The 23,295-nt window shown below is 34.7% G+C and overlaps 1 protein-coding gene and 1 non-coding gene across 2 annotated transcripts in view; both read left to right on the forward strand.

The window, feature by feature from the left end:
• PPP1R42 (protein phosphatase 1, regulatory subunit 42) overlaps nt 1-20,328 on the forward strand; it is a 38,639-nt gene extending 18,311 nt beyond the window's left edge. The window contains exons 6-7 of the mRNA XM_008566849.1: nt 15,948-16,065; nt 19,801-20,328. Coding sequence (XP_008565071.1) covers nt 15,948-16,065; nt 19,801-19,958 — 276 coding nt within the window. The 3' untranslated portion in view covers nt 19,959-20,328. The remainder of the gene's footprint in view (nt 1-15,947; nt 16,066-19,800) is intronic.
• Nucleotides 10,400-10,473, forward strand: TRNAI-GAU. The gene has a single exon. It is a non-coding gene; the product is annotated as a tRNA-Ile (tRNA).
• Nucleotides 20,329-23,295: the final 2,967 nt, after the last annotated feature.

The following is a 23,295-nucleotide window of genomic DNA, read 5'->3' on the forward strand; positions in this document are numbered from 1 at the left end:
AACTGATGCATCAAGAAGACATAACAATCATAAACTGATGCATCAAGAAGACATAACAATCATAAATATGTATGCACCCAATGTTGGAGCAGCCAGATTTATAAAACAAATTCTATTAGACCTAAAGAAGGAAATAGACACGAATACCATAACAGCAGGAGACCTGAACATCCACTGTCAATATTGGACAGATCATCTAGGCAAAGAATCAGCAGAGAAACACAAGATCTTAACAATACTTTAGACCAATTGGACTTGGCAGATATCTACAGAACATTCCATCCAACAACCTCAGAATATTCATTCTTCTCATCAGCACATGGATCATTCTCCAGGATAGATCACATATTAGGTCACAAATCAAGTCTCAACAAATTCAAAAAAAGCAGAATTATCCCATGTATTTTCTCAGACCTCAATGGATTAAAATTAGAAATCAATAACAAATGAAATTCTGGAAGCTATACAAACACATGGAAATTAAACAGCATTCTACTTGATATTCAAAGAGGAATTGACACTGATTCTTTACAAACTATTCCAAAAGATTCAATCAGACGCAATCAGAAATGGACATCAAAACTAAGATGAGAGCTACAACATGGATAGTCCTTGAGGACATTATGCTAAGTGAAATAAACCAGCCACAAAAAGACAAATACTGTATGATTCCACCTGTATGAGGTACCAAGAGTAGTGAAAATCATAAAGATATAAAGTAGAATGGTGGATTCTAGGGGCTGGGGGGTGAGGAAGGTGGAGTTATTGTTTAATGGGTATGAGCTTCAGTTTTACAATTTTATAAGATGAAAGAAGTTTTGAAGATGGATGGTGGTAATTGTTGCACAACACTATTAATGTATTCAACACCACTGAACTGTGCACTTAAAAATGGTTAAGATACATTTTATACTATAGTAAAAAAAAATAACCTTTTTTTTTAAACCTATAATGAGATACCACTTAACACCCACTGAGATGGTTATAATAACTTTTTAAAAGACAGATAATAGCAAGTGTTAGCAATGATGTAGAGAAATTGGAATCTTCATACATTTCGGGGAGGAATGTAAAATGGTGCAGCTGCTTTGGAAAACACTCTGGCAGTTCCTCAAAATGTTAAACAGATAATTACCATATGACACAAAATTCCACTCTTTGGTATACACCAAGAGAACTAAAACGTCCATGCATTAATTACACATGCCATATGATCATTTCAATAGATGCAGAAAAAGCATTTGTTAAATCCAGCACCCCTTCATGATAAAAACACTCAACAAATTACATATAGAAGAAATGAACCTCAACACAATAAAGACCATATACGACAAACCCACAGCTAATATATATCATACTGAATGGACAAAAACAGGAGGCTTTTCCTCTAAGATCTGGAATAGGAGAAGGATGACGACCTTCCCCACTCCTAGTCAACAAAGTACTGGAAGTTCTTTTTTTTTTTTTTTAAAAGATGACCGGTAAGGGGATCTTAACCCTTGACTTGGTGTTGTCAGCACCACGCTCAACCAGTGAGCGAACCGGCCATCCCTATATGGGACCCGAACCCGTGGCCTTGGTGTTATCAGCACCGCACTCTCCCGAGTGAGCCACGGGCCGGCTCAAAGTACTGGAAGTTCTAACCAGCACAACAAGTCAAGAGAAAGCAATAACAGGCATCCAAATTGAAAAGGAGGAAGTCAAACTATCCCTATTTTCAGATGACATAATCATATACTTAGAAAACCCTAAAAATTCCACTAAGGAGTTATTAGAACTAATAAATGAATTCAGTGTAGTAGCAGGGTACAAAATCAACACACAAAAATCAATAGTCTTGCTATATTCCAATAATCATTTAGGTGAAGAAGAAATTAAGAAAGTAATCTCATTCGCAACTTATGGAATAGGAGAAAGTGCTTACAAACTACACATCAAACCTGGGGCTAATATCCAGAATATATAAGGAACTCAACTCCACTGTACCCCACAAATATGTACAAGTAAATGTTAAAATTAAAAAAAAAAAAGTTCATGAATGTTCATAGCAAAATTATTCATAATAGCCAAAAAGTGGAAACAAATCAAATGTCCATCAAGTGATGGATGGATAAAAGAAGGTGTATGTCCATACAACATTCCATAATACATAATAATATATTTTTTAACAATAAAAAGTAGTGAAGTACTGATTCATACTACAACATGGGTTAACTTTGAAAACATTATGAAAAGACCACATATTGTATGAAATTCCATTGATACGAAATATCCAAAACAGGTAAACCTATGGAAACAGAAAGTAGCTTATTGAATGCTGAAGGCTGGGAGGTTGGAAGAAGATAGGAAGTGATGTTAATGAGTACCAGGCTTCTTTTTGGAGTAATGAAATGTTCTAAAAATTGGTTATGCTGATGGTTCCATAACTCTGTGAATACACTAAAAATCATTGGATTATACACTTTAAATGTGTGCATTTTAAGGTATATGAAGTATATCTCAAAAAATTAGCTAAAAAATAGAACAAGAACAACAAACAACAAAAGAAACTACCCCCAAATTCCCAAATTTGATGAAAATTTTAACCCACAGATTCATGCAGATTAACAAAACCCAAACAGGAAAATCTCAAAGAAAATTACACCAAAGGCACACCATAATAAAATTGCTGAAAACAATGATAATAATACCTTAAAAACAACTAGAGTAAAAAGACATTTTATATGCAGAGAAAGATAAGAATATCATAGACTTCTCATAAAAAGCAATGCCATGGCCGGCCCGGTGGCGCACTGGATGAGTGCGCCGGTTGGGAAGCGCGGCGGCGCTCCCGCCCGAGGGTTCGGATCCCACATACAGACCGGTTCCCGCTCACTGGCTGAGCGAGGCGCGGGAGCAACACCGAGGGTTGCGATCCCGTTGCCAGTCCCCGGTCCAGTACGGGGGCAACACTGAGGGTTGCGATCAATTGCCGGACACGGAAAAAGACAAAAGACAAAAAAAAAAAAGCAATGCAAGCCAGAAGACAATGGAACAATGCTAAAATATTGACAACATGGAATTATACGTCCGATGAAACTATCCTTCAAAAAAATGAAGGCAAAATAAAGATTGTTTTAAAATCTCTCATAACAAAATCTGAGAGAAATTGTCCCCAGGAAACCTGCAGTATAAAATATTAAAGAAAGTTCTTCAAGATGAAGGAAAAATAATGACAGATGGAACCTTTTATCTACTCAAAGTAATAAAGTGTTGAATGTGGTAATTGGTAAATATAAATGACATTTAATTTTCTTAATTTATTTAAGAGATAATTGTTTAAAGCAAAAATAATAACCACATATGGTGTTTATGGCATATAAAATTAAAATATACAAAAACAATAGCACAAATGACAGGGGTGGAGAAAATGGCAGTATACTGTTGTAAGGTTCTTATATGTGAAGTGGTGTCATACTATTTGAAGATAGACTGTGCTTATTTAAAGATGATTGTTTTAACCCTAAAGCAACCACTAAAAATATAACAAAGATGTTTATAACCGATAACCCAATAATGGAGAGAAAATGAAATGCAAAAAAACGGAGGGCATGAAAAGAAGAAAAAGTGAATAAAAAATAGATAAGATAAATAGCAAGACTGTAGTTTTAAACTCAGGTATATACATTTATATTAAATATAAATAGTCTAAATCTTTCAATTAAAAGGCAGAGAGTAAGACTGGATGTATTAAAAATCTAATCATGTGCATTTTAGGACAAGAAATATTATCAGAGATAAGGAAAAATTTATAATGATAAAAAGTGTCAATTCATCAATAAAACATAACAATCCTCAATATTTATGCTCTTAATAACAGAGCTTCAAACCACATAAAGTAAAAATTGACAGAAGTGAAAGAAGAAATAGAGAAATTCATAATTATAACAGAGATTTCAACACTCCTCTCTCAGTAATTGATAGAGCCAAGTAGACAGTAAATGAGTAAGAATATAAAAGATTGGTACAACACAACCAACCAACTTGATCTAATTTACCCTTATAGAACATTTCTCCTAACAACAGGAGTTGGAATATTCACCAAAATAGTCCATATTGCTGAACCATATAAAGTAATCCACAAAAACTTCAAGGAATTAAATTATACAGAGTATGTTGTTGACCACAATGAAATTAAAGTAAAAAGTAATAAACTTTAAAACCTTCAAATATTTGGAAATTTAAAAACAATTTTAAATAATCTCTGGATCAAAGAAGAAGTCACAAAGGAAATTGGAAATATTTGAACTGATTTCATTTGAAGATGAAAACAAAATATTTGAAAATTTGTGGGATGCAATAAAGTAGTGCTTAGAGGGAAATTTATAGCTTTGAATGCTTATAGTAGAAAAGAAGAAAAATTAAAACAATGATCTAAGCTTCTACCTCAAGAAGCAAGAATAACAAATGCAAATTAAATTTAAAGTAAGTGGAAGGAAGAAATAATAAAGATAAAGCAGAAATTAATTAAATAGAAATATAGACAATCACTAGAGAAAAATCAATGAAACCAAAAGCTAGTTCTTTGAAAATATAAATAAAATTAATAAACTTCTAGCTAGGCTGATCAAGAAAACTGAGAAGATACAAAATAACATAAAGAATAAAAAGACATATCGCTATAGTTAAAGGTATAATAAGGTAATGTTGTGAAGAAAATTATGCCAATAAAGTTGACAACTTAGATAAAACAGATAAATTCCTTGAAAGATACCAATTACAAAAACTGACATAAGAAGAAATAGAAAATCTGAATAGCTCTGTGTCTATTAAATCATATTTCACAAACAGAAACCTTTCCACAAAGAAAACTCCAAGACCAGTCCTGATACCAATCCTACACAAACTCTCTCAGAAAATAGACAGTCAGGGAATACTTCCCAACCATGTTATCAGGCCAGCATTATCCTATCACCAGCAATATTACAAGAAAAGAAGACTACGAAATATTCCTCATGAACATAGAACCACAAGTCCCTACAAAAATATTAACAAATCAAGTCTAACATAATGACCAAGTAAGATCTCAGGAATGCAATATTTGTTTGACATTCAGAAATCAATCAATATAACTTAACCAAGTAAATGATAAATATTATATGAGTATCTCAATAGATGCACAGAATGCATTATAAAAAAATTCAACATTCATTTATAATTCTAAAATTCTCAGCAAAATGTAAAAAGAAGGGAACTTAACCTGATAATAGGCATATATGCAAAACATATTGATAACATCATACTTAATAATAAAAGACTGAATGCTTTTCCCTAAGACTGGGAATAAAGCAAAGATGTTTGCTCTACCACATTTATTCAGCCTTATGCTAGAAGTCTTAGCCAGTGCAATACGGCAAGGGAATGAATAACATTGAGTTTGAAAAAGAAAAAGTAAAACTGTCTTTATTTGCACACCACATAATTGAGTGTATATAAAATCATAAGAAGTCTACAAAAAGCTATTAGAACTTATAGGGTGAATTTAGCAATGCTATAGGATTAATGCCAAGGTCAATATGCAGAAATCAACTGTATTCCCATATGCTAGCAATGAACAACTGGAAATGAGATTTTTTAAAATACCATTTACATTTCCATCAAGAAACATAAAATACTTGGGGATACATTTAAGCAGATATGTGCAAGAGCAGTACAAAACACTGTTGAGAAAAATTAAAGAAGATCTAAATAAACAGGGAGAGATTGGAAGACTATATTCTTAAGGTGCTAATTCCTTCCAAATTGATCTCTATATTCAACATAATCCCAATCAAAATCCCGGATTTTTCTTTTAGAAATTGACAAATTGATTCTGAAATTTATATGCAGGGGACCTAGAATGCCAAAACAACACTGTTAAGAATGAAGTTGAGGGCCGGCCCGGTGGCGCACTGCTACAGTGGTGGTGCTCCCGCCGAGGGTTCGGATCCCACATACAGACCAGTTCCCGCTCACTGGCTGAGTGAGGTGCGGGAGCAATACCGAGGGTTGCGATCCCGTTGCTGGTCCCGAAAAAAAAAAAGACAAAAAGGAAAAAAAAAAAAAAAGAATGAAGTTGAAGAACTCACCCTAACTGATTTCACAACTTTAAAGTTTCAATAATCAAGACAATGTGGTATTTGCATAGGATGGACATAGAGATCAAGGGAACAGAACAGAGGGTTTATAAATAACCCACACATATGGTCAATTGATTTTTGACAAGAGTTTTAAGACAATTCAATGGGAAAAGGATAAGCTTTTCAACAAATTCTGGTGGAACAACAAGTGAACCTTCAGCCTTCACATTATACACAAGAATTTACTCAAAATGGATAATATATAAATTTCACTGCTATATAAAACTTGCAGAAAAAATAGATTAGAGAAAAATTTCTTTAAAAGAACACAAAAAGCATGACCCATAAAAAATTGATAAACTGGACTTCATAAAATTTTAAACTTTTTCTCTTTAAAAGACATCATTAATGAAACAATAAACTACAGACTGAGTTGAAATACTAGCAATACATATATCTGACAAATAATTTGTTATGTAGAATACATAAAGGACTCTTCCAATTCTATAAGAAGACAAATAAATTTTTTAAATGGGCTAAAGATTTCAACAGTGACTTTACAAAAGGAGATATACTAATGGTCAATAAATACTAGAAAAGTCTCAGTATCAATATTCATCAGCAAAATGCAAATTAAAACCAAAATGTCATACCACTACATACCTACTAAAATGGCTAAAATTAAAGAGACTGACGATACTGATTGTTGATGGGGACGTGGAGCAACTTCTCATCCATTGCTGAGGAAAATGTAAAATGGTATGTCCTCTTTAGAAAATAGCATGACAGCTTCTTATAAATATAAACATGCACTTACCATATGACCCAGTAATCTCACTCCTAGGTATTTAGCCAAGTGGAATGAAAACCTATATACACACAAATACCTGTATGCAAATTATTATAGTAACTTCATTTGTAAATACTAGAAACAACTGAGTTTCCCTCAAATGGGGACTAGACAAACTGTATTCTACACAATGGGATACTACTCAGCAATAAAAAGAAATGAACTACTGATGCACACAACACAGAAAAATTCAAGAACATTATACTGAGTGAAATAAGTCAGACAAAAAAGAGTATATACCGTATAACTCCATTTATATGAAACTCTTGAAAAGTAAAAACATTTAGTTCATTTGGTTAGAGTGTGGTGCTGATAACACCAACGTCCAGGGTTTGATCCCTGTACCCACCAGCCACCAAAAAAAAAATAAAAAGGAAAACCAAATCTATATAGTAACAGCAGCTCAATGGTTGCCTGATCCAATGGTGGGAAGAGATTGACTGAAAAAGACCATGAGTGAATCTTTTGCAATGGTAGAAACATTCTGTATCTTAATTGTGGTGATTGTTACACAGATGTCCATGTTTGTTCATTTATTTATTTATTTATTTTTAAAAATGACCGGTAAGGGGATCTTAACCCTTGACTTGGTGTTGTCAGCACCACGCTCACCCAGTGAGCAAACCGGCCATTGCTATATGGGATCTGAACCCGGGGCCTTGGTGTTATCAGCACTGCACTCTCCCGAGTGAGCCATGGGCTGGTCCCCATGTTTGTTCATTTAAATAATGCATTTTGTTGTATGTAAATTATAACTCAATAAAGCTGATTTTAAAATAATATTAGAAAATTTTTCAGAACCAAGGGAGATGACTTTCCAGATTGCAACTCTCTCCCAAATGTCCACCACAGTGGATGAAAATTAACTCTCCAATGTCCATCTCTAAAAATTTTTAGGACACCAGGAGTAAGGGGAATATTCTAAAGGCTCCTACAGAGAAAAAGAGGATCATAATACAAAGAATCAGGAATCAAAATGGAATAGAGTTATCAGACTTTTCAATACAAAAGACAGTAGAATAATGCCTTCAAAAAGTTGAGGGAAAAATATTCTCAATCTAGAATTATATATTCAAACAATTTTTCAATCAATTATGAGGTATAAAACGTTTTTAAGCATGCAAGCTCTCAGAAAAATTTATATCACTCATGCCTTTTCTCAGGCGGTGCTTTAGAAAATGTGTTCCACCTAAACAGGGTAATAAACTAGGAAAGGGGCAGACATGGTATCTAGCAAACAGGAGAAAAGCTAAGGAAATTCCCAGAATGAAGGTGAAGAGAAGTCCAGCTGGACAGCAGGCGAGGAGGCAACCAGCCCATCCATGTTGCAGCTGGCTGAATTGGTAATAAGTACATAGAAAACTAAGCAAATAAGTAATTAAGCAATTTTTAACTCTAGGGAAAAGAAGAAGCAATCATCGTGCACTACTATGTAGTTTAGCTGTGAACAATATTTAAAGAGCTTAATATAGTCACTGAATATTAACAAATAATTTTAATATAACTACTGACAGGATGGGAGCAGGGAAATGTAGTAGGGGTTGGATAATTAAATCATCATCTTCCATAGTAGGAATTCAGAAGCTAACTATCTAAGATTGAAAAATCAAGAAATTGCAGTTATTTATCAACGTGTAGGTAAATGTGTGTAGAAATAGCTGAAGAAGTTGAAGTGATTCTGTTATACACCCTAAGTTACTCTTAAGTTTTATTATAAGCCCTATGGTCTTATCTGATTTGTTTAACTATGTTGATTACATCACCTTGAAGATCTAATTTAAAAAACGAATGAATGGTTGGTAAGGAAACCTGGTTAATATAACTCCATATCCCCCATTAGACTGAGAGTTTTTGAGAGCAAGAAATTTTGATTTATTGACCTCAAGATTAACCAGAGCTCATCCCAGTGCCTGGTACATAGTAGGCACCTACTATATGTTTATAGAATGAATGAATAAAGGAATAAAAAATATTCAACTACCTGAGGAGGGAATGAAAACCAACACTTGGGATATGCCAAAAGTTGATTTTCCCTTCCATAGAGAGAAGATATCCAGAGAGAGAGAGTGAGGATGAAATCCCAAGTTCTTTTTACTTCCGGCATGAAGACAAAAACAATTAAAAATACCTGGACACAGCTTCCTGGGAGTCTGAATATAGACATTTTCCAGGATATATTTAAAATGTGCTTTTGTGGTTCATTTTAAATCCTCTTCTGAAGACTTAGACAAAAACATGTTGAAGCCTGGCATCAGAATATTAACTTGTTTCTCTGTATGTATTCCTGGGGGTCAGCATCTCTATTTTTGGCTTTAATTTTTCCATTCTTTATGCTCATTGACGTTATCCAAAAGCTACTGACATCAAACTCTGTGCTATGGGGGATGAATCTCTCGTGCTATACGTAAGGTCGCTGACATCCATCCTAAGAATTGTCAGCAACAGACAGCTTCGTGCCATGGGGAAAAAGAAGTGGACATCATTAGAGAACCCTAACAAAATCACTATAATTACCTGAGGTTTTCAACACTTAGAGCAGCTGCTTTTATATGGTCATAAAATAACTGAGTGTAGTTCTTATACGGGAAAGTATAATTTTTAAATTATTGCTTTTACTGATAATTTACCATTGTTTCTAAAAATAATAATTCAAAATTTAATGTCAGTATTCAAATGTATATTAAAAATGGACTTTAATCATACTCATTGCATTAAATATTATATTGTAATAGATTACCCAGTACTGTGAAAGTCCTGTTAATCAATCTTGCATATGAATTTCTGTGAAGTATCATAAACTATGTTAGTGATTTGTGAGTATTCACAAATTGTCTTCTTGTCATCCTGTTCCACAGAACTAAATTTGCATGTCTTTTGGCATGGAAGCCTCATTTTTAAGTGCCTGCTTTAAGAAAAAATGAAAAAATAATGGTCCTTTAAGATGGTTAAACAACTTTGAATCTTCCAATCAAGATTCTGGTTTGAGCAGTGAGCAAGAAAGACATTTCTTTAAAATCTAAAAGAACACATGTAGCAAGAAAAAGTACTATCAGGGGACAGAAATCCTTGAGCTCTGTGTAAACAAAAGGAAAAGAAAAAAGAGAATTGTGTTGCTGGGAAATACTATGACCAAACAATGACCATGCACTAGCTTACTAGGTTCCTAGAGCCACGGGGGAGTGGCTACATTAGAAGCCAAGGCACAGGATACAGATCTGTAAGAAGCTGCATGACCAAGTGGCTCCTGTCTCTCTCGCTGCTTGGGATTTCATTCCCTTCCCTCTCCTCCCCTATTCAGACCTACAGCTGCCAAGGACTCCTTACCCCCAAGATCCTCTAACCTTGTCCTTGTCTCTCCTATTCCTTAGTCCAAAGCTGGTCCAGGGCAGGGACTTCTAGACAGATGTATATAGTAAGGGAGAGGAGGAGGAGAGGAGGAAATAGAAGGGCTGGCTGGTTAGCTCAGTCGGTAGAGCATGGTGCTGATAACACCAAGGTCAAGGGTTCAGATCCCCATACTGGCTAGCTGTCAAATAACAAAAACAAACAAACAAACAACCCCCCCAAATTAAAAAAAGAAAGAGAAGATAAATACTGTCTTTCCTTCTCTTTTCATGTCTGCAGCCCCTCTAATCAGCAACTTCTTAAAAAACTATTCCATCTTACTTCTTCCTTATAATTCCTATTCTGCTTATAACCTCAAGTCCTCTGCCCCTCTCCTGTTCTTTCATTCATTCATTCATGCATTCATTCATCTCTTCCTGTCCATTCATTGAAAACACCTACTACTGTGGTAGCACTTGCTAGACAGTGACAGAGACAATAGTGAGCAGAAAACAGAAATAATCCCTGGCCTTGAGGAACTTGCAGCATTAAGAGGAAAAGAAACATTAAGCACATAATCACCCAAAATCAAATGTAAAATTGCAAAAATACCACAAAAAAAGAAGTACATGTTTCTGAAAGACTCTACCAAGTAATTGCCCTAGTTAGGGAGGTCACTGATGGCTTCCCTGAGGAAGGGATACTGAGCTGAGCTCTGAGAAAAGAGAAACACTTACCAGGCAAAGGAAATAGCATGTGCAAAGGACCTAGAGCAGATGGGAACATGGCAAGTATAAGGGATGGGAAGCTGAGAGAATAAAAGCAGAACACAGTGCAAACAGAGGCTGGTGGGTAGATGGGCCGTGTAGGTCAAGAAAGAGATTTGTCTTTATCCTAAGAACAATGGGAGACAATGAAGGTGTTTAAATCAGAGCTCAAGAAAGAGATTTGTCTTTATCCTAAGAACAATGGGAGACAATGAAGGTGTTTAAATCAGGGCAAAGTAATTAGAGATTACCATTTTGAAAAGATTAACATGGCTCCAGTGTGGAGAACAGATTGGAAGAGACCAGGCTAGTTAGGAAGTGAGAGGTGTTGGAAACTTTAATAGGGTGGGGGTGGAAAAGGAGTGGACAGATTGGAGAGCTGTTTAGGGAGTAAAGCAGCTAAGACTTGGTTGTGAGTTAGATATGGGGACTGTGGGAAAAGGAAAGGTCAAGAATGACTCCTGGGCTTCTGACTTGCACAGTGGGAAATAAAGAATTCACGAGTCAGGTTTAGGGGACAAAGGATCATGAGTTTTAGTCATGTAGAGTTTAAGGTGCCTTTGAAAATATCAAGTAGATAATTGGATATATGAAGCCAGAGCTCAGAAGACAGATGAATGTGGGAGTCTTCAGCGTATTGGTTAAGTGGTCACTGAAACTGCCATCGTGGATGAGATTGCCTAGAACAGGGAGGAGAGAGTACAATGAAATGCTCAACACGGCTTCCCACAAAATCTGGTTCTTCCTCTCATATGCAGATGACCCTTCTTTCCTTGGTGTAACAAAGGTTTGACTATTACTATCATGTGGCCATTCTTTTTCTACACAGAGTCTAAATATAAATGGAGAAGACATGGGTTACAGGAGGAAAACTTTTTTCTAGCTGGGATTTTACATTCTGCTGTGGTCCAGGGAAGGAAAACAAACACTGTTCAAAAGGAATAAACATAGATTATAGAAAAGGAAGCAAGTGAATTGGTCCCTGAGGGTCTGCCACAGGGGCCATCTGCTCCTGATCAACAGTGGGAGCTCTAGTGCTCTTGAAACATGCTGATGCATTATGGGGAGGTTTTATAGCACTGTTGCTGCACAGACGTTCTTCAGGTTTTTTCTCAATTAAACAGGTCGTTTTTAATGGGGTGATACAGGCAACAACCCATCAGGTATAGCATTGTTTTTAACGATGTGTTCTCAGTTCTCAAAAGCAACTTTTAGAAAAGAGCCTGTTTATACACTGGGTATTTTTGTGGTCAGAGGTTTGTTACTTGTAGGGTGAGATTCATAAAGGATCCATGGAGCCTGCAAGAATTTAGAATCACAAAACCATGAAGGGAGTGGTCAGCAGCGTAGAATGCTCCAAAGAATTAAGACTGAGGAAGTCTGTGGTTGGCAATGTGTGGGTCAGTGATAAGGTTAGCAGTGCCTTTTCATTGGTGCCAGGATACAGGAGTGCCCAGTGGTAGTGAGGAAGCAAGATCCTTACAACTCTAAATGTGGTCCTATGACCAGCAGCAGCAGCAGCAGAAATACAGAATCTCAGCTTCTGCCCCAGATCTTACAAATCAGAACATGCATTTAAGTAAGATCCCTCAGTGATTTTTTTTTTTTTTTTTGGTGGCTGGCCAGTATCAGATCAGCACCACTCTCTAACCAACTGAGCTAATCAGCCACTCTTATAAGAAGTTTGGCAATGGTAGGTAAGAGACAGGATAAAAGCCAGAGGAGAGGGAGAGACTGGAAATGGAAATGCAAGAAAGGAAAGATCCCAAGAGGAGGAGGCTGGGATCAAGAGAACTGATTAACTTGGGAAAAGACATGGGACTCTTCCTTTGTTAAGAAAAATGGGAAAGGGGAAGAGAACAGGAAGTATGAGACCAGAGGCAGATAACTGAGAAAACGTGGGCAGATGATCCACTTCTCCCTAGTAAAACTGGTGGCCAGGTCAACCATTGAGGGGAAAGAGAAAAAGAGGTTTTAGACCAAACAATACTTTAGCAGTTTTTTTTTTTTTTTTCCCAGAAACTCCTTTCTTTCACTTGCAGGTCTCTAGTTTAAATAACATTTACTTTTGGTTAACATTTCTTTGCAATTTTTTCCTTTAAAGAGGTATGCACAAATGTATAAAAATATTAAATAATTTAATGATTTACAGTAAAACTTTAGCATTTCTGCAAATAGCTTGATGAGTGTAAATTGAGGCATGAATTTCACTAGGGCCAACATTATGTAGCTTGCTGACACTATTAAGTCAAAAAATATCAAGGTTGCAAAAATGTATAAAAATTTGAAAGAACAAAATTCTTTAATCTTTATCTACAGTTTTTATGTCTGTAAAGTTTGTTAAATCAGTAAAATGCTCTGAAAAGTTCATTTCACAGATATATTACTGATTACTTCGTTGGTTTTCTGATGACCACTTATCATGAGGTATAGAATCTTCAGAATGAATGGGCAAAATAAAATATTTGACATGCTTGCCTCTTATATAAACTAAATATTTGATTTTTAAGACACAAATGAACAAGCATCTACAGCCTGTCATGTTTTCTCAGTTTCTAATTTATTCAACCTCTGCTCAATATTGATCCTGACAAGCATAGTGGCCCAAAGATAAATTTATTCACTCCACAGTTTAGTCAGGAACAAGCCAAAAATTATAGATTTTCCCAGGCAGATGATGACAGGCAGTCAGGGGGATGACAAATGGCTGTCTTTAGATTTAGTAAGGACAGTTGGGCCAGACGTTTCCGATAAAGATTGGAACATGCTGGTCAAATACAGGTTCATCAGTGGTCATCATTAATCGTAGAGAAAGCATTGCCGTGCTGCACACGCCTATACAGGAGCTTGGGTACCAGCCCTGCAGGGGAAACAGAATTTGCTCCTTAGTATTTTGCAGCACTCCCCTAAGTGATAGCATGACATGATCATTTATCAAACAGAGACTGTCCAGAAAAGTGTCTGCTTCCTTTAGTAACTTATTGAAGGGCAGGAAAGTGAAAGCATTTTATTAAAGACAGGAAGGCAATGAGCAACCAGAGCGTATCCAAAGGGTAATCGTATTTCAGTACAAGATTAGTTTAGTCTTAAATAAACATACACTGGAGGGAGTATGTCGAGGGTCATTTATCAAGTGAGGAACAATTAGCAAAACTCTGAAGCACTCTTTTTATGTATACCAATTCAAAACTCTGAAGCACTCTTTTTATGTTCTCTTATTGTTATTGTTACTTAACTTTTGGATGATGGGCATCGTATTCAACACTGTACGAAAATGCAATGCACAATCGCTTCCTTTGAGATTTCTAGAGTAAAAGAAATAGTGTAACTCACATAAAATAAGATAGATAATTATGACTGTATTAAATGCTGTTGAACAAATGCTGTGGAGAGGGCATACTCCAGGCCCAGCACTGAGTGCTGAAGTTGTAATTTATGAAGAGAGCTTTCTTATAAGAAGTTAACTACTTGTTTGTCAGAAGGTCAGAAGTTTCTTCTTCCTTGCTTACAACAATTTTTGCTTTCTATTAACCAAAATTAAGAGAAAGGGAATTAGCAGAAGGGTTGCAGCACAGGTAAAAAGGCAAAGAACTAATATATTTATTACTTGCTTTGTTCCAGATACTTTATGTGTCCTGGCAACTAATCCTATGAGACTTGCCTAAGGTCACACAGTAAGCAGCAGTGCCAGGAAGTTTAGGATTGCCTTAAAAAAAAATTCTTATATTTTCACATAAATTATTTATTTGGTCACTCATAGTCTAGCAGACACTAAATTCTAGACCTATATACACACACACAAAGGAAATAAAATCACTATTTTGAAGCAATATCTGCACTCCCATGTTCATTGCAGCATTATTCACAATAGCCAAGTTATGGAAACAACCTAAGTGTATTACCTTTTTGAGTAAATTTGTTAGATTAAACTTACCTGATTTTTAAAATAAAAAATAGAACTTTGGGGGCATATATAAGAAAAACTCAAAGTATGTTTCATTTTCTTTAAATAGTAGGTTAAGACAAAATATATTTTTTAAAAAAGAGGAAGGGGAGAAAGCAAGAAAAGGAATGACAGAAAGACAAGCAATTGGGGAGAGAGATGGGAAAAGAAACCCAAATCAGAAGCAAGAAGAGGTGAAGAATGCAAACTGAGAGAGGTGGTTCTTAAGTGCCCTTAATCTGTTTTCCTCACATTCATTTGGGTTGTAGACCATAATTAAATTATTACTTCATTATTCCTTGAAATGTCAATTAGCTGATTTTCTTGTAAGCCACAAAAGCATGCAAATGTTCGATATAATGTAAAACAAAATTGTACCCACAGTATAATGACAAAAAAGAAGTCCCTATGCTCAAAAAAGACAACTAGCTGGATATATGCATATAACAACACATTAAAAACGCTCTTTGGGTGATAAGCATGCAAGTGATTTTTTTCCTCCTATTTTCCCCTTTGGTAGATTTTGGGGGCAGATTTGATGAATATACATTATTTATAAAATAAAAAGCAACAAAATACATTGCTTGCAGTGCCAATGGACTGCTCGCTTACTACTACTTAATTGCCTTAATCTGTAAACTTCTGTAAGCTCCATTAAGAATAGCGTAATCTCCTGCAGCAAAAAGTGTTTTCTGAGCTGCAGGCTGGGTCCATTTAAGAGATCATGACAGAGAACAATTCTGTGGCCCCAAACTCAGAACCTCACTTTTTGACTCATCTTTGGTCCCTTCTATTGTCAGTATAGACCATTTTACTTACAAATTAGTTATTATTCATCTTCTAAGTACCTGACACTGAGCTAGAATTCCCTGAAAGTAATTACCTTTAAAAACAGTTAACTGACATACTAGAAGTACTGATAATTACAGAATACTTGTATCTTGCTTTTTCTTCTCTAATTATAGGATCTGGAATATTTACTGAACAAGTTGATGAAGCTGTGGAAAATGGATCTAAATGGAAATCCTGTTTGTCTTAAACCAAAATACAGGGACAGACTGATATTGGTGTCCAAATCGCTGGGTACACATTTATATAAATATATTTTTCTTAGAGAAAGATACCTGGTTAACTTTTTAGTTAATTTATCAGCAAGCTTTCAGAAATATAAATATGACATAAGGATCTATGAAAATGGTCAAGTTTAAATTAGATATTTTGAGTAAGAACAAAAGTCAAAGTTGAGAAACAAAGCATGAGTCTACGGCCATACCACCCTGAACGTGCCCAATCTCGTCTGAGAAACAAAGCATGAGTCTACGGCCATACCACCCTGAACGTGCCCAATCTCGTCTGAGAAACAAAGCATGAAAAATACCTGCTATTCAGAAATAAAGCAACAGATACTCTTTTTTTAGGGGAAAACGTGGCTATTACCAACAAAAATTAGTCATTAATGTGTAGAACTTGTTGACCTTTTGCCAAACTTTCACTGGTGCAAATGTTTTGATGATCCCAAGAGACTACATTCTTTAATATGCACTATATTAGGGAAAAAGGACAAAAGCATTTGGTCAGTAGCAACCAAGTTACACAGAATCAGAGAGATAAACAGTGCCCTCTCAGGAAGGAGACCCACTGAGTGAGCTTTCTGTACCAGGACTTCTGTGACGTGCTATGCTTGGGTATAAAAACTATCCTATGACAAAACCACTTCAAAGCTCATAGCTGTAGTAAACCTTGATTAATCATAATGCTAGTGCAGTGGTTCTTTGGGGGAGGGAAGGATATCAAAAAAATACAAGATGATTTTTCAAAATAAATATGCAAGGGCCATACCCTCCCTGCTTACAAGGGTAGGGAACAGAGAATACACAAGTAGAACAGTCATGTATATTTTTTAAAAGCTCTACAGATGATTCTGCTATGCCACCCCTTCCACAGCCTCTCATCCCCTATCCTCTCTGCCCACCACACACAATTGTATTAGTCTGCTTTACTTAGCAAGCAGAATAAAATGAATACAATTAATGTTTGGTGATTATGAACGTCCCAATGTTCGTGGGATCATTTCTGGAAACATTTTTCATTATATTATATAGTCCTATAGGTGAGATTATAAAAGATGTGAAGATAAGTATATGCATTTCAAAGTAGAGGATTTATTCAAAGTTTGTTTTGAATAAATCTTTTCTATAACATTTTATGATTACAAAATCAATACTTTTTTTTTTTGCTTTTTTTGGTGGTTGGCTGGTGTGGGGATCAGAACCCTTAACTATAGTGTTATAATTCCACACTCCAACCCGCTGCTAACTGGCCAGCCCTTTTGCAAAAAATATAAAAAATAAAATAATCCCATCATAAATCTAGTGTTATAATTCCACACTCCAACCCGCTGCTAACTGGCCAGCCCTTTTGCAAAAAATATAAAAAATAAAATATCCTTCATAATCCCATCATAAATCTTCTGTTAACACTTTAGTATATATCCTTCCAGTCTTTTTTCTATGCACATACTACAAATTCTTTCTGATTTTAGCTTGCTTTATTCTCATCTATTTCTTTTTCCTAAATGTAAAAACAAAAAACACAAAGTTAATTGAGGACCTGGTTTGATGTGTCCCAGTAAGGACTATGGGGAACTATTTTATGTTTAATACGTTACCCAGTTCTCACCAAACTGAATGTCCACCCACATATTTGGTTTACTTAGTAAGAGTTGAAGCAAATTTGTGTTGAGAGCAACTCATTAAAATGAAATAAATCTCACAGGTCTCTGATGAGACCTATGTGTCCATCACCTGCTTTTCCCTCCTAAACCACTTCCACACATAATAACTTCAAATAAGATCATATGCTAAAAATGAGATGGAATCAGGTTAACTGAGGCACAGTCTCCCCGTCATTCTTCAGCTCTATCTGGGACATTAACATGAGGAAGAAGAGATTATGGTAAAAGACTTGGATTTTTCATTCCTTACCTTTATAATAGATGTTTTAAAAACATGTGTTCATTATGTATACCCTATCCAAAAATATACTAACAAATTATGTAATTATTGATCACAGATCTGGAAAGCGATCAATAAATACAAGTGGTTGAGAAAACTGAGCATAAAAGAATGGCCTTTGATGTAAGGTTAGAAGTACTAAGATGTTTGATAATAAAACATTTAGCTAACTTCTTAAATTATAGTTGGGAAAGTGCTATTTATTATTCAGCTAAAAAAATATATATGAGATAAGATATGGAGACAATTATACTTCTAGAATTTATGGTTCTAATTTATATTTCCAGTTTCAGTTTCATTGCTTTATTTTGTACTTTTGGTATAATACAATATTATGGATCATATTTAAGTGGCAGTGTTTATACTTTCAGTAGTACAACTGAAATATTATATAACTATACAGAATATTGTCATTTTTTCCTGAAAGAATATGATCTAATAGATTTTTACTACATCCTTTCTACATTCTGGTATCCAGTAGAAGGCAATATATGGATGAGAGAAAATATTTATTTTAATTTAAAAAACTCTTACACAGAAACTGTGTTAGAAGAGATTGTCTTTTATTAAACGAAGACCATCTGTATTCATATGATTAAAAAGGTAACATAAGTAATATAAAATGTCCTGTAATAAGGGAATTATTCAATATTTTATAGTATCTCCATATACAATAGAACACTATCATCCACTAAAAATTGTGTTTAAAGAAAGACCTGGTAAAATGCTCATAACACAATATTAAAAAGCAGAGGTAAAATTATATAGAGAATTCCAATTTTATATAACACATACATATATATACATACATAGAAAAAAATGCTAAGAAATATACTAAGTGTTATCAATGGTTTTCAGTGATTATTTCTTGTTATGGAATAAAGCAATTTTAATTTCTTTTGAAATTTTTTTGTATCTTTCAGATATCTTACAACATACAAATATTATTTCCATGATTTAATAAGTTCAATTTTAAAAACTTTTTGAAAGAGACAAAATATAAAGGTAGCTGAAATCTCACTTCATAGAACCAGAAGCCCTGCTCTGTAGGTTGCTCCTATTATAACCTATGTCCTAGAATGTAATAAGCATTATTAATATTGTATGTGCTTTAAAAACATCGTGTTAGATATAAAACTTGTCATTCACTTTATTAAAAAATGCATTTTCCTTTGTCCTAATAATAATAATAATAATAATAATATTTAAATTAATAGATAGTATGATTTAATTTTTATTGAGTATAAACATTTTTAGTTTTAAAAATTATAGTTTACATATAACCCTAGAAGGAGGACCATATACCAAATTGTTTTCACTGATTACCTTTGGCAGTGATAAGAAGGAGGGGTATGGATAATAAGTACAGAGACTTTTTATGTTTTTTTTTTAATCATGTTGCAGTTACGTAATCTTTTTGAAATCAGAAAAAAATCTAAAAATAAATAGAAGCTCAACAAATACACTGAACTTATGTAAATAAGTCATTTTTAAAAGAAACTTATTTCAGCCTATGGTGTAACTTAAGTTTGAAGGAGGGGTATGGATAATAAGTACAGAGACTTTTTATGTTTTTTTTTTAATCATGTTGCATTTACGTAATCTTTTTGAAATCAGAAAAAAATCTAAAAATAAATAGAAGCTCAACAAATACATTGAACTTATGTAAATAAGTCATTTTTAAAAGAAACTTATTTCAGCCTATGGTGTAACTTAAGTTCATATGAACTTAACCAGATGTGTATATTTTTTACTTATGTATTTATATGTATATATATATTTTAAAACATGTATTTTTCTCCAGAATTTCTTGACGGAAAAGAAATTAAAAGTATAGAAAGACAATTCCTAATGAATTGGAAAGCATCCAAAGATGCCAAGAAAATCAGCAAGAAAAGGAGCAATAAAAACGAGGATGAAAACAACTTGTACATAAGTAAGCAAGCTGGCCACATGTGCTAACAAAGAATATTCTAACCAATAAAAAATGCCAAGAAAGAAGGGGTTTTTTGTTTGTATTTTTAATATTTTTTTAAACTTATTTACTTAGCTGTGCATAAAGATAAATAAAATTACTAGGAAATTTTACCTATAATGTTTATATATGAAAATGGTAGCCACTATGAACAAAACTTGTATTTGGTTCATATTGGATATGACTGTCAGTTATGTAAACATAGAGCCAGGTGGGTGGGGGAACTGCATAATTTTATATCTGGCAAAAGAGCATGATATCAGTTATGCAAATAGTGAAACAACAATCAACTATGTAAACTGTGAAATCTAAATCACTAATGTATTTGTTTAGCGACTGTGCAAAAATCACATTTTTCATCAGAATAGAAAAATAAAAATTTTTCACAACTATATCTGTGGCCTGTCCTCTGTGGCCTGTCCCCCTTCTTAAGCACACACCCCAACACCTGAATAGTTGGATTATAATATGCCAAAGGTTGTATTACAAAGGACACATCAACTTCCCTTGCCTAACTAATGCAACTAAATGTAATGAAGTGTAATGTGTAACAGTTATCTTCATCATATTAGGGAGCATCCTAGAATTGACTCTTCAGATTCTGTAGTCCTCAACTTTGGAAGGAGCCCCTTCCTCCTTTCCATGTGTTTGAATGCTAATGTTCTTGTTCCACAGCTATCTACAGGAAGGGATGGGGTCATAGCAAAGGAATTAGGCCAGGAGAATAGGAAAAAAGAAACTGGAACAGTGTGATGAGGCTTTATGCATGTATAGCATATTCTAGGAGCTCTGCCACTCTAGGACAAGGAGGTTGAAGTAAGGAGGAGCAGGGGTGGAGAGGCATCGAACTCTGGTCATGTCCATTGAATATGAACTGTAGAAAATCATTTAATAGAATGAGACTTTCTTAGCTGACAGTATACCCATGAGTGTGTGTTGGCAATGTGAATTTCTCAAGGTCTCCTCTGTTTATACCTGGCTGGCTGTGAAGGGTAAAGATCATGGGTAAAGATTCCAGTATTTTACATATTTTTCATATTTTTAGTAATTCACCAAAGATGCCAAAGCACCTTATTAATATCAAAGTCCTCAGAGAATTCAACAACAGTCCTCACCCAAGAATTTGAGCTTATTCTAAAAATAATGTAGTTTCCTTCATCTTAATAGATTTCAAAATTTCTTCCCAATTCAGGGACAATTACTTTAACTAATTTTTAACTTCTCCAATAAAGTTTGACAAAATAATAAATATAACGTGTCTTAAAGTATACAATTTTCAAAAATCAGAGTTACTTAATTTTCTCAATGCAATTGTTATTAGTCTCTTTATAATCCAGTATGACCCCAAACAAATTAACAAAAACAATCATCAAAGTCATTTAGGTAAACTAACATTAGGTAAACTAAATCTACCTGAAAAGGACGTTAGGAAAACAATTCCACTTACAATAGCACCAAAAAGAATAAAATACCCAGGAATAAACTTAACTAAGGAAGTGAAAGACTTTTATAATGAAAATTACAAAACACTGATGAAAGGAACAAGAGGCAAATGAAAAGACATCCCATGTTCATAAATTGGAAGGCTTAATATTGTTAAAATATCCATACATCCAAAGCAATCTATAGATTCAAGGGAATCCCTGTCAAAATCCCAAGAACTTTTTTACAGAAATAGAAAAAAAAAATTCTAAGGGCCGGCCTGGTGGCGCACTTGGTTGAGTGCGGGGCTTGGGAGCGTGGCGGCACTCCCGCCAAGGGTTCGGATCCCATATAGAGACTGGTCCGCTCACTGGCTGAGCGTGGTGCGGGTGCAGCACTAAGGGTTGCAATCCCGTTACCGGTCAGTAAAAAAGACAAAAAGGAAAAAAAAAAAAACCTACACTAATCAAAACAGTATGGTACTGGCATAAGACAGACACATGGAGCAATGGAACATAATAGAGAGCCCAGAAATAAATCCACCTGTATATAGTCAACTGATCTTTAATAAGGGTGCTAAGCATACACAACAGGGAAATGATAATCTCTTCAACCAGTGGTGATGGAAAAACTAAATATCCATATGCAAAAGAATGAAATTGAATCCTTATCTTACACTATACACAAAAATCAATCCAAAATGAATTAAAGGCTGGCCATTTAGCTCAGATGGTCAGACTACGGCCTTGTAACACCAACGTTAAGGTTTCAGCTCCCCATACCGACCAGCCACCACAAAAAAAAAAAAAAAAAAAAAAAAGACTAAAGACTTAAGCATAAGATCTGAAACTTTAAAACTCCAAGAAGAAAACATAGGGCAAAAGCTCCATGACATTGGTCTTGGCAATGATTTCACGGATATGACACCAAAAGCAGAAGCAACAAAAGAAAAATAAACAAGCGGAACTACATCAAACTAAAAAATTTCTGGACAGCAAAAGAAACAACAGAGTGAAAGGCAACCTATGGAATAAGAGAAAATATTTGCAAACCATATATCTAGATAGGAGTTAATCTCAAAAATATATAAAGAACACCTACAGCTCAACAGCCAAAAAAAGCTAATAACCTTAATAAAAAATGGGCTAAGAACTTGAATAGACATCTCTCCAAAGACGACAGACCAATGGGAACAGACATATAAAAATTGCTCAATGTCATTAATTGTCAGGGAAATACAAATCAAAACCACAATGAGCTCACAGCTCTCAGGATGCTATTATCAAAAAGAAAAAAGAAAAAAAAGAAAAAAAGACATCAAGTGTTAGAGAGGATATGAAGAAATTAGAACTCTTGTACACCATTAGTGGGAATGCAAAATATTGCAGCCACTATGGAAAACAGTATGGTGGCTCCTCAAAAAATTAAAAATAGGACTAGTACATGATCCAACCATCCCACTCCTAGGTATTTAGTCAAAAGAATTGAAATCAGGATTTCCAAGAGACATTAGCATTTTTATGTTCATTGCAGCACTAGTCACAATGGCCCAGATGTGGAAACAACTTCAATGTCCATAGACATATGAATGGACAGAGAAAATGTAGTATATACGTAAAATGGAACAAGGAACACTATTCAGCCTTTAAAAAAAGGAAATTCTGCAATATGTGACAACACGGATGAACCTTGAGGATATCATGCTAAGTGAAATAAGCCAGTCACAGAAGACAAATACTGCATTGATTCCACCTATATAAGATATCTAAAATAGTCCAATTCATTGCATTGAAGAATGGAATGCTAGTTGCCAGCAGCTGTGGGGAGAAAACGGGGAGTTACTATTCAATGGTCATAAAGTTTCAGTCAAGCAAGATGAATTAGATCTAGAGATCTGCTGTA

This window comes from Galeopterus variegatus, unplaced genomic scaffold (assembly GCF_000696425.1).
Source record: "Galeopterus variegatus unplaced genomic scaffold, G_variegatus-3.0.2 Scaffold271, whole genome shotgun sequence".
Classification (NCBI taxonomy): domain Eukaryota; kingdom Metazoa; phylum Chordata; class Mammalia; order Dermoptera; family Cynocephalidae; genus Galeopterus; species Galeopterus variegatus.